The 12,493-nt window shown below is 44.7% G+C and overlaps 1 protein-coding gene across 4 annotated transcripts in view; it reads right to left on the reverse strand.

Annotated features, from left to right (window-relative positions):
* Positions 1-12,493, reverse strand: part of LOC5513525 (neurobeachin-like) — a 76,219-nt gene that overhangs the window by 39,257 nt on the left and 24,469 nt on the right. For all 4 annotated transcript variants that reach the window (XM_048733726.1, XM_048733729.1, XM_048733728.1 and 1 more), the window contains 14 exons: positions 12,320-12,402; positions 12,001-12,063; positions 11,539-11,636; positions 11,034-11,126; positions 9,879-9,981; positions 9,659-9,740; positions 8,922-9,096; positions 7,893-7,963; positions 6,759-6,880; positions 5,318-6,489; positions 4,878-5,212; positions 4,286-4,443; positions 1,231-1,477; positions 629-819 (listed from right to left, as the gene is read on the reverse strand). In XM_048733726.1, the coding sequence (XP_048589683.1) occupies positions 629-819; positions 1,231-1,477; positions 4,286-4,443; positions 4,878-5,212; positions 5,318-6,489; positions 6,759-6,880; positions 7,893-7,963; positions 8,922-9,096; positions 9,659-9,740; positions 9,879-9,981; positions 11,034-11,126; positions 11,539-11,636; positions 12,001-12,063; positions 12,320-12,402 (2,993 nt within the window). The remainder of the gene's footprint in view (positions 1-628; positions 820-1,230; positions 1,478-4,285; positions 4,444-4,877; positions 5,213-5,317; positions 6,490-6,758; positions 6,881-7,892; positions 7,964-8,921; positions 9,097-9,658; positions 9,741-9,878; positions 9,982-11,033; positions 11,127-11,538; positions 11,637-12,000; positions 12,064-12,319; positions 12,403-12,493) is intronic.

The raw sequence follows: 12,493 nt of genomic DNA on the forward strand, positions 1-12,493 counted from the left end.
TTTTCTAGCTCATGGCCCTCGGTTAGTAAGCACTGTCACTGGGGGTGGTCACTGCCAGAGGGATTATTGCGTCCCCAGTGGTTCTTTTACGTCCCTTCGGTTAACTATAGTGTACCTAACCCTAGCCATTACTATAGTATTCCATATGAAGGATCTACGGAAAACAAGGATGCTCGGAGGGCAAAACGTCGGCAACAATCGCTGAAAAACTGACTTTTCATTCTAACTGATTTAATAGCGATGTCTAGAATGTTTACGGAAAACATATTGAGATTAAAATCAGAGTTCAAATATGTTTCACTACCAACAGAGCAAGTTGCCACGCTATTGCCACGGGCAGTCACGCAAGTGCGATTCTTATTACTGTGACGTTACTGTACACTTCAGTCACGCACAGACACTTTCGAGCGGGAGTCTGGCTACTTTCACGTAGCTTGTTCAGCGGCGGGTAATTCAACGATCATGCGCAAATGCCCACACTGTCATGCTTCGTCACACTTTCTTGCACTTTCAGTTTCTACACTGTATTTATCGGACACGCAAAGGTCACGCACTGTCACACAATTACCACTAACAGACCCGCCAGCAATGACATTCTAAAGTCACATCAGTGCATCTTCATGATTACCTCAACTTTGTCGGCGAGACTGAGTCGGCTGAAGTCGGGCGTCCCTTTAATCAAAGTCGGGACAGACATCAAGTCCTCGTCATACGAGAACACGTCCTCGTCAGCGTCTTTGTTGAGATGCCGCTGAACACTCCAACTGGCGGCGCGCCCACGTGCTGAGGCATCTAACCCGTTGAATTCGGACGTTTGGCCTGAGAAAAGATGCAATACCAATAGCGTGTTAATTAAAGAGCCGTTGTCAGACAAACCTTTCTTATTGTTTTCAATCAATATTGGAAGTAATATATGCTATTACTGTCAAGTACAGTTGACTCGAACACTCGGTAACTCCAACTACCATCCAACTACCTGGAGCAAAATCATCTTGCACTTTTTACTGTTTTTTTTTTCAACTACCTATTTACTGTATTTATATCTAACACAAATCATATCTAGAGAAAGCAAAACGAACCTTCCACGACACCAATTCACCATTTGCCTTACATGATGACTGATTACTGATTCTTACAACATTGACTAGTTATAATCGTTTAACACATGTGTGCTAATGCTAGTTAGTTCCGATGACTAACTCTTGATAACTCTGATTAATGTTGACCCACCTGTGGTATCGACGGTGTTGAATCGAGCCCTAGGGTCACCCTCGTCGCTTTTGAGCAGGTCCCTGTACTTAGCCACCATCATCACGGCGATGAAGTACACCACAGTGAGCGACAGAAACTGTGCCTGCCTGCTGTCCTCGAAGTCTCGGTAGACCACGGCGCGTAGGCGATTCACATCCATCTCCTGGAGCAGCTTGTCGGGGTCCGTCACGGTAGTCACGTGACCTGGGATGTTCTGAAGGATGTCCTGGATAAAAAAACGTGTTTAGATAAGATTATTAGGAGTCGTATAAAGGCTGTTCCCCTAAGATCGGTGAGATCGGCTACAGTCAACTGGAGAATTTGAGAGAGAGTGGTGAGCAATTAACTTTAATTTGCCAGTTTATCGGCCCCGATCGTTCTGATAATATGGATAATTGGGGTTAAGTGGATATTCTCGTGGTTTGTCTGTGTGTGTGTGTGTGTGTGTGTTGGGGGGGGGTTGTGGATATCGTCAGGGCTTACCTTGTATGTGGGGGGTTCATTTGAGATTTTCAGGGCTTACCTTGTCTGTGCGGCGTTCAATTGAGGTTATCAGGGCTTACCTTGTATGTGGGGGGTTCAGTGGAAATTATCAGGGCTTACCTTGTATGTGAGGGGTTCAGTGGAGGTTATCAGGGCTTACTTTGTCTGTGCGGGGTTCAGTGGAGGTTATTAGGCCTTATCTTGTCTGTGGGGGGTTCGGTTGAGCTTATCAGGGCTTACCTTGTATGTGGGGGGTTCAGTGGAGGTTATCAGGGCTTATCTTGTCTGTGGGGGTTCAGTTGAGGTTATCAGGGCTTACCTTGTCTGTGAGGGGTTCAGTGGAGGTTATTAGGGCTTATCTTGTCTGTGGAGTGTTCAGTGGAGGTTATCAGGGCTTACCTTGTATGTGGGGGGTTCAGTGGAGGTTATCAGGGCTTACCTTGTATGTGGGGGGTTCAGTGGAGGTTATCAGGGCTTACTTTGTCTGTGCGGGGTTCAGTGGAGGTTATTAGGCCTTATCTTATCTGTGGGGGGTTCGGTTGAGCTTATCAGGGCTTACCTTGTATGTGGGGGTTCAGTGGAGGTTATCAGGGCTTATCTTGTCTGTGGGGGGTTCAGTTGAGGTTATCAGGGCTTACCTTGTCTGTGAGGGGTTCAGTGGAGGTTATTAGGGCTTATCTTGTCTGTGGAGTGTTCAGTGGAGGTTATCAGGGCTTACTTTGTCTGTGGGAGGTTCAGTGGAGGTTATCAGGGCTTACTTTGTCTGTAGGGAGTTCGGTGGAGGTTATCAGGGCTTATCTTGTCTGTGGGGTGTTCAGTGGAGGTTATCAGGGCTTACTTTGTCTGTGCGGGGTTAAGTGGAGGTTATTAGGCCTTATCTTGTCTGTGGGGGGTTCAGTTAAGCTTATCAGGGCTCATCTTGTATGTGGGGGGTTCAGTAGAGGTTATCAGGGCTTATCTTGTCTGTGGGGGGTTCAGTTGAGGTTATCAGGGCTTACCTTGTCTGTGAGGGGTTCAGTGGAGGTTATCAGGGCTTACCTTGTCTGTGGGAGGTTCAGTGGAGGTTATCAGGGCTTACTTTGTCTGTAGGGGGTTCGGTGGAGGTTATCAGGGCTTATCTTGTCTGTGGGGTGTTCAGTGGAGGTTATCAGGGCTCATCTTGTATGTGGGGGGTTCAGTAGAGGTTATCAGGGCTTATCTTGTCTGTGGGGGGTTCAGTTGAGGTTATCAGGGCTTACCTTGTCTGTGAGGGGTTCAGTGGAGGTTATCAGGGCTTACCTTGTCTGTGGGAGGTTCAGTGGAGGTTATCAGGGCTTACTTTGTCTGTAGGGGGTTCGGTGGAGGTTATCAGGGCTTATCTTGTCTGTGGGGTGTTCAGTGGAGGTTATCAGGGCTTACTTTGTCTGTGCGGGGTTCGGTGGAGGTTATTAGGCCTTATCTTGTCTGTGGGGGGTTCGGTTGAGGTTATCAGGCCTTTCCTTGTATGTGGGGGGTTCAGTGGAGGTTATCAGGGCTTACTTTGTCTGTGCGGGGTTCAGTGGAGGTTATCAGGGCTTATCTTGTCTGTGGGGGGTTCAGTTGAGGTTATCAGGGCTTACCTTGTCTGTGGGGGGTTCAGTGGAGGTTCAGTGGAGGTTATTAGGCCTTATCTTGTCTGTGGGGGGTTCGGTTGAGGTTATCAGGGCTTACCTTGTATGTGAGGGGTTCAGTGGAGGTTATCAGGGCTTACTTTGTCTGTGCGGGGTTCAGTGGAGGTTCTTAGGCCTTATCTTGTCTGTGGGGGGTTCGGTTGAGGTTATCAGGGCTTACCTTGTATGTGGGGGGTTCAGTGGAGGTTATCAGGGCTTACCTTGTATGTGGGGGGTTCAGTGGAGGTTATCAGGGCTTACTTTGTCTGTGCGGGATTCAGTGGAGGTTATTAGGCCTTATCTTGTCTGTGGGGGGTTCGGTTGAGCTTATCAGGGCTTACCTTGTATGTGGGGGGTTCAATGGAGGTTATAAGGGCTTATCTTGTCTGTGGGGGGTTCAGTTGAGGTTATCAGGGCTTACCTTGTCTGTGGGGGGTTCAGTGGAGGTTCAGTGGAGGTTATTAGGCCTTATCTTGTCTGTGGGGGGTTCGGTTGAGGTTATCAGGGCTTACCTTGTATGTGAGGGGTTCAGTGGAGGTTATTAGGGCTTATCTTGTCTGTGGGGGGTTCAGTTGAGGTTATCAGGGCTTACCTTGTCTGTGGGGGGTTCAGTTGAGGTTATCAGGGCTTACCTTGTCTGTGGGGGGTTCAGTGGAGGTTCAGTGGAGGTTCTTAGGCCTTATCTTGTCTGTGGGGGGTTCGGTTGAGCTTATCAGGGCTTACCTTGTATGTGGGGGGTTCAGTGGAGGTTATCAGGGCTTATCTTGTCTGTGGGGGGTTTAGTTGAGGTTATCAGGGCTTACCTTGTCTGTGAGGGGTTCAGTGGAGGTTATTAGGGCTTACTTTGTCTGTGAGGGGTTCAGTGGAGGTTATCAGGGCTTACTTTGTCTGTGGGGGGTTCGGTGGAGGTTATTAGGGCTTACTTTGTCTGTGGGGGGTTCAGTTGAGGCGATCAGGGCTTTGATGGCTTCCCGTGTTTCTTTGAGTGACTTCCTTGTGACCTTGCCATCCTTGGTCAGCGGAAATACGGGTCGATTGCGCTGACGGCATACCAGACGATTGCGTGCGGCACAGCAGAACACTGAAAATAGCATAACGTCATAAACAGCATAGTGACATACTGTAAAACTATGTGGACATTTCCGCCAATATGACGTGGAAATACTTGAGGAGTTCACAGTCGAGTCAACGAGTATACCGATAAAGCACCGTGTCTAACCAATGAAACACAAAGCCCATCTGATTACACACCGAAACACCGAGTCCATCCGATAAAACACCGAAACTACCCGATGATAAAACACTGTCTGTAGTCGTGTCAACAAGCCTACCAATAAAACTGTATTTTTGGCTGCTAGAGGGGGACCCGGGCCCCCTGGGCCACCCCCTGGCTACGCCCTTGACCCTGTCTGTCCGATAAAACACCGAGTCTATCCCACAAAACCCCAATTCTACCCGATAAAATCCTACGATTAAGTCTACCCAACTACACATCGAGTCTACCTGATAACTCACCAAGTCTTAAGCACTGCCGTAGAAATCCTCCAGTGCTCATACTCCTATTATTCTCCACTCCGCTAAAGGAAAGCGAGCTCGTAAATACGATGACATCAACTAGTGACATAATACGATTCAAAAACGAAAAACTCGTCTCCAGGCTCATCCCACCGCAAGGTTGGATGACGTCCTGGGAATAGTCACGTGAAGTAACGCTCGAGAGGAGTGGCAGCAAGTCCCCGCATGCGTAGATAATGTTGTCGGCGAGGACGGACACGAAATGAGCTAGGTTCCACAGGTAGGTCGCATTCTCCTTAGCGTTGACGAAATCCATCACTGTCTTACGGGTGTGACTGGAAAAGATTGAGACCCATTTCAGAAAGACCTATTCATCTACTGTTAAAATGAAAAAAATAATAATAACAAAAATGTTTTGGGAGCATACTTCAAGCTCTCACCTTCGCCAAACTTGCAAATCCGATTCAATGGCGAACAGAAGATCTCCCAGCAGCCTCTGGTGCATAGGGGACCAAAGGAACTCTGGGATATTTACATGAGCACGGTACTTAGCGTTGGCTTCCGGACTCGCCTTAGCCTCTGCGCCGCCTGATGGCGAGGCCGCAGCACTTGTGCTCGGACTCTGTGGTTCTGACGGGTTTCCTGTGCTTGCTGGCGACTGCGTGCGTGTGGATACGCCGCTGACCGGTTGTGAAGACGCTTTTCTTTCTTGCGCCTCTTGTGCAGGCTCACTAGTAGAGCCGATGAACGAGCTTTTCATTGTAACAGTCAGACTGCTGTCTTGGTCTATTACAGCCTCGTCTGACATTGTAGTCCTTTCCGCAAAGTCCGGTGTTTTACCATTTGAGGTCTCCTCTTGATTCAACTCAACTTCTCCTTTCTTTGTCTGTTTTTCATTCACTGATTCACCAGCAGTAGCTTCCGTGAATTCATTAGCAGTAGTTCCCGCTGTGTCCCCATTTTCAACATTTTTGGCATCTTGGTGCCCAGCCTCCGTCTCGGTGGCGACAGGCACAGGGTGACCAGGGCCCCCATCTGACAGGGACCCAGCCTTCTGGGCCTCGATAAGGGCCGCCACCTCGGCTCCTCTGATATCGGAACTTACACCCGTTTCACTACGTGATTCGTCGTCTGAAATTGGTCTCGTATTTTCATCAGATACTTTATAAGTTACTCTAGATGCTATAGAATTATTTTCATCTTCGGGTTTCTCGATGTCTTTCCTTGCTCCACTTGATTCATCCCCATTTAGATTTGATAATTCTTGCGTATCACCAGTCGAGCTCTCACTTTTGGCGTCTGTCAAAGAAGATGAAAGCGATGCCTCATTCGCCGCTGACTCCTCTTCTGGTATAGTATTAGGTACTGCAGGCTCTGGGCTTTTGGTGCCTGAACTCTTACCGGTCAGGAGAGCTTGAAAGAACTTCTTGCGATCCAGGTCGCTGTCCGGTTTTGCGTCCGGACGCTTGGACTCGTCGATCTCCGAGTCACTCTTTGTCCGGATGAGTTTCCGGGATCGGATAAGATGAGCGTCGCTTTTTTCTTTGGTTTCTTTGGCTCGTTTTGCAGCTGCGGCCTCTCGGATGCTCTTCTCTTTGTTGTAAGCGGTTACCTGAATACGAAGAATATACAAATGTAGAACTTTCTGGTGATTAAGTAAGGAAATGAAAAACGTTAACATTTAACAATTAGCTAAAAGGCGACTATCGAATATTTCTCGACGCCCCACACCTATCCCCTTTTCCGAAGCAGTATATTGTTCCACCCCACTAACAGGAATTAAGATCTACGTCGGTGAAAGCAAGAGAAAACCAAGTGCACCCTCACCTCCCCCCCCCCCCTCCCGCTTACTACGCACAGTTACACCAGGCGTGACCTTACCAGTCCGTGGAGTATAGCAAGCGTGTCGACCCAAATCCTCCAGCCCTCGCGTTCCTCCTGGAAGGCATGGTGCAAAAGCATCCGGAATAAGGAGAAGACAGTGTCGGTAACACGGTGTTCCTCTAAAATAACACCAACATTATCAACACCATCAATAAAAGCAAAATTATCATCAACAGCAACATCAACATCACCAACAACATCAAAAACAACAGCTATATTATCAACAACATCTTAAAACAACACCAACATTATCAACAACATAAAAACAACAGCAACATTATCGACAACATCTAAAACACAGCCACAGTAGCAACATAAGCAACAACAGCACCGAGAGCAGAATATCTCGAAGGTTGTATCTGTCGTGCAGTATTATTGTTATTGTTATTGTTATTGTTATTGTTATTGTTATTGTTATTGTTATTGTTATTGTTATTGTTATTGTTATTGTTATTGTTATTGTTATTGTTATTGTTATTGTTATTGTTATTGTTATTGTTATTGTTATTGTTATTGTTATTGTTATTGTTATTGTTATTGTTATTGTTATTGTTATTGTTATTGTTATTGTTATTGTTATTGTTATTGTTATTGTTATTGTTATTGTTATTGTTATTGTTATTGTTATTGTTATTGTTATTGTTATTGTTATTGTTATTGTTATTGTTATTGTTATTGTTATTGTTATTGTTATTATTATTATTATTATTATTAGAGAGCTTAAGCAAGTCAACACGAACGGCATCAAAAACGGCGCGCGCGGTCACGAATTGCTGAAAAACGGCGTTGACGTCCGTGACAGGAAATCTAGAACGGCATTTTCCCTATTTTTACGTTCTACGCGCGCGGTCACGGACGTCAACGCCGTTTTTCCAACAGTACGTCAGAGCGCGCGCCGTTTTTGATGCCGTTCGTGTTGACTTGCTTAAGCTCTCTATTATTATTTGAAGACAGAAACAACAAAAATACACAGGATGCCAACTTTACCCGGAATCTGCATCATACAACATAAAGGGACTCAATTACCCGTGTATCAAATCAGTATCATTTGCCACCAAAGAAAAAGTTTAAAAACAATGGATCAGAGTCTTGAAAGGCTTGCTATAGGAGAAGCTTGCGTCTTGGACTGACCTTTTGTCTTGGGCTCCATGATGGCAAGCGAGAAGAGCCACTCTTGCCAGCACGACAACTGCAGGATGACACTAGGAGATATCGACAAGAGTCACTATAGTTATCAATGTAGATATAGTTATCAATGTAAATATAGTTATCAATGTAGATATAGTTATCAATGTAGATACTTGAGAGATTAGTTGCACGGGTTGGGTTGGGAGTTACTACAAAACTTGAAAAGTGATCACAATTCAGAACCTAGGCTTGCAGACTGACTTCTCTCGTCAGTACAGGTACGGACTTCACCGTGGAGTTTTGCAAAATGTAAGTGTGTAACCTGTCACTGAAGATGGTTCAACGGGTCAGGTTTATGGGTTCTGTGACGCACCCAGATGAGACTTCCGACTTAATGTTTGTGTCGAACCGAATAGGTTTGACGTGGATTCAGACGTTGTACCAAAGGAGCCGCGCTGTGATCATTCGACTTGATGAGGTTGAGAGGAATTGTCACACGAGTCAAAACAAATATGCCATTTGATTCGGTACAACGGGAAAAACTCAAATTTGAGACAGTGATATGCTTTTGCCGTGAATCACGACTAGCCCAGGCGTGCTCAGCACAGTACTAAATTCGAATCAAGCGTGGCGAGCTTAATTTAAAACTTAAGACTGTTCATGTGCATAACCAAAATAATTGTGTTCTGCACGACAGAAGCGCGACGTCTGAATCAGACCTTACCTCCTGTTCATGTACCCAATCCTAATAATTGTGTTCTTCACGACAGAAGCGCGACGTATGAATAGGGCCTTACCTCCTGTTCATGGACCTTATCCTAATAATTATGTTCAGCACGAGAGGAGCGTGACATATGAATCAGCCATTACCTTTTGTTCATGTGTTTAGCACGACAGGAGAGCTACGTCTGAATCAGACCTTACCTCCTGTTCATGTGTTCAGCACGACAGGAGCGCGACGTCTGAATAAGACCTTACCTCCTGTTCATGTGTTCAGCACGACAGGAGCGCGACGTCTGAATAAGACCTTACCTCCTGTTCTCCTTGCTGTGGTTGAGGAGGAGCACCAGATCGGATAAGAATAACCTTTTCAGGTCCACATTCTCCTGTGGGGGGAGGGGAGATCCTGGTGGTTCCCTGGGGGTGGGCAGAGGTTTTTCTCTGATATCTTGCTCGTGTAGCATTTTGACAATCACTGCCGCTAGACCTGCAGAATTAGACAGGTATAGGATCACATTATCATGCTGATCATATTAAATTAAAGTAAAACAATGGCCTTTTACGCCTATGCCACGCGTAAAAATGACCTCGATAAAACGTAAGTAATTCGCTCATGTCTCTCAAAACACTCCAGTGACCACAAGTACTGATTTATTTCCTTATTATATGTTTTATTACTTCACTGATCAAGCCTTTGTACATTGTTTTTGATGAGGGAACATTAAATATGAACAATATTTTCAACTGGTTCGCATCCATATCGTTAAATCGAGAACCTCGATTTTACGATACGCTTTCTTTCTCAAGAGGCATATTGTAAAATTCCAGGTTCCACTAAGTCTAACACGGGTTCTTATCAGTGCATCTACATCACTCTACAACAGTGATGTTATTTCACCTTAAAGTAGGTTTGTGGCCGAGCGGCCGAATAACGCGGATGTTTGTGGATAAAAGCTAGACATGTGTGTCGTATTAAATAGAAAATAATTATGTTAATACAGAACGGAAATGCTGGAAAATTACAGGATTCTGATTAGTTACGCGCTCACTTGAATTATTGATGACGAAGGTGTTATCGATCTCTGGGTGACGACCACTGACAATCTGCTTCGAGACACGACCAACCAAGATCTGGGTTCAGTCCAAGAACAGTGAAATCAGTATAAGATAATAAAAATAGAAATATTAACTCCTTTTTGCAAATTTGTGCGACTTCTATTCCGAGTTTACTGCGCTTATTTGACAAAACGTCCTGCGATAAGTTTGTACCTCAAACAACACGTTGTAGGTAGTTCGCGTCAGGCCATGCTTCATCACTTTCTCGCCAATCAGAGAGAACAGACCAAAATTCTGCAGTAGCTCCACTTTACGACTGAGACACAAAAAAGGTTGTCAATCAACGATAAATCCGCCAATCACAGGTGCTCAAGGGAGAGAATAAAGATAAATAAGATTGTTGTCAATCAACTTAATCCGTCAATCACAGTTGCTCAATGGAGTGGTGCAAGATAAATGCGAAGATTTATGTCAATCAACAATAAAGCCGCCAATCACACAGGTGTTCAAGGGAAGGACGCAATAAGAAAACGGCAATAACAAGAATGATGACCATCTTCTTATTTCCTCCATCTTTTTTTAAACATCGTAATATAACACCAAAGAATTCTCGTTTCTTGGATAAGAGGTTGTCAATTGCATGCTATTAAGCAATGAAGTGTTGCAGAAAACATAAAGCTAATAGTTAGAAGAACAAATCGGAAAAGGACAACGAGCAGTATCGTAATGGGCCAGTCCACGCGGCGGTTTTACTACAAGTTGCAGTGCGAAGTTCAACAAGATAATAAAACTCTTTACCAGGGTGCTAGTGCTTGCAGAGAATAGGGGATGAAAAATCTAACCACCTCCGACAGAACAAAAAGGGATTTTTTATGCCTTTGCAGTATCTCCACGGGACTTTTATTGTCGGATTTGGCTACATACCAGAGTGATCTAGCTTACGATTTTTAGTTTTGTCTACAAATAGCACGTCTATTGAGAACCAATCGGCCGTTGTGTGTGTGTGTGTGGGGGGGGGGGGGGGGGGGGGGTGCGTTCGAACCCCCTTCCCACCCCTGACTTGCGCTAAGAGACCACGTGACTGTTTGGCTGGCGAACTAGCGCGCGCTCAGGCTTTTAGCGGGAAAATAACAGCAACAAAAAAACAACTTATTACGCGCTTACGAAAAAAGGCCGGGTTTTTTTCCAGAAAGGGTTTAGTTTCATTTAAAGATTATTTAAATATTTTTTTTTGTCGTTCTCTGGTTTGACAGGCGCACTTATTTCTGTGATTATTTTGGTTTGAATTTGCCGCCAAGAAAGGTCACGTGATCTCTTAGCGCAACTGTCAATCAGGATGATGGAGGGCAAATCGACATCGTTACTCACCGAGGGTTACAGTGCTGTAGAAAACAGCCAATGATCTTGAGCGTGAACACACGAATAGATTCCAAGGAAGAATCAAGGAAACGGAACAACGCTCTGAATAAGGAAAACGATCTGGCGTTAGCTTTAACCACTACGACGGCAATCATAGGCCGAGGCCCATTACACTCGTTAACGGTAGAATTTTCAACTGTCAAAAATTTCGTACAGTTACGTGTTTCACCACATGGGGTCATTGTACAAGACCCGTATGAACAGTGTCAAAATGTGAAGAATATATGGCGTTCCATTTAAACACCGTTACCGGGACGAATTTTTGAGCGAAAATTCGACCATCACGCACCTGTTGTTGTTTTAATTGTTGATATTGTTGTTGCTGTTGTTGTTGTTGTTGTTGCTATTGTTGTTGTCTGAGCGTGTTATTGTTATTGTTGTTTGAGACTTGTGTTGTTGTTCTAGTTGTTGTTGTTGTTGTTGTTGTTATAGTTGTCATTGTCGTTGTACTTACCTAAAACCGTCGACCTTGTCGATAGCATCCACTGCTACTTCCGGCTGCTCGGTCATGATTGACAAGACGAGCTGAAGGACGTCCAAGATGTTCCCCTCCTGTTCAACAAGGAACACCTTGTTACTAAGACTACACGCAGTTTATATCTAATTGGAAATATCACAAAAGCTTTCTCATATCAGACAATGGAATAGGATGCTCTCTTTAACTTTGTATTTTGGATGACAAACCGGCGGCTGACAAAGACACCATTTTACGCTCCCCCCCGGAATACCAAGTCCAAATCCATTTCCATCGGCTAATTCAATCTAGGAATTTTGATACTTCCAATCAAATACCGTGAATAAAGGCATCAGACTTCAATCGTGGATGTTAGTTTCCTTGCAAATGAACCGCTTTTTTTTTCAATTACAAACAATTACAAAGGAATGGTTGATCAACATTCTTTAATAGTTCACTCACCTCCTCATTGACCACCAAATACTCCAGGATGCTCTGCAATTCCTCCTCAGCAATTCCGCGGTCCTGGATATAAAAATCATAGAAAATTCAGAGTAAGATAAGTCAAGATTTTGCTGGAGCTTGGCAAGGAAAAGAAAGCTTATATGAAAGCGCCAAAATTTCGCTGCCGCGACAACACAACCTCACATACAAAAGGCCACAAAAGAAATTGCCACAGACATGCTGCGACGATGAAACGAGATAATAAGCAGAAGATCATGTTCATAGAGTTTTGCTAAAATACAGTAAATCATCCATAGCTGTTGTTTTCTAATATTACCTTCAGAACAAGTTGTTTGACGAGGAGAAGAAGGAACGCTCTAAGCGACCGAACTTCTTCCTTGTTAGGACGCGAAGGAGTCACTAGAGAAAAAAAGTCGATAGAAAGAGCTGAAACGTTCAGCGAATGGAAAACAAGAGCGTCATGTTCAAGAAGGGTAATCCGAATTGATAA

The sequence above is a fragment of the Nematostella vectensis genome, chromosome 10 (genome assembly GCF_932526225.1).
Source record: "Nematostella vectensis chromosome 10, jaNemVect1.1, whole genome shotgun sequence".
Lineage (NCBI taxonomy): Eukaryota > Metazoa > Cnidaria > Anthozoa > Actiniaria > Edwardsiidae > Nematostella > Nematostella vectensis.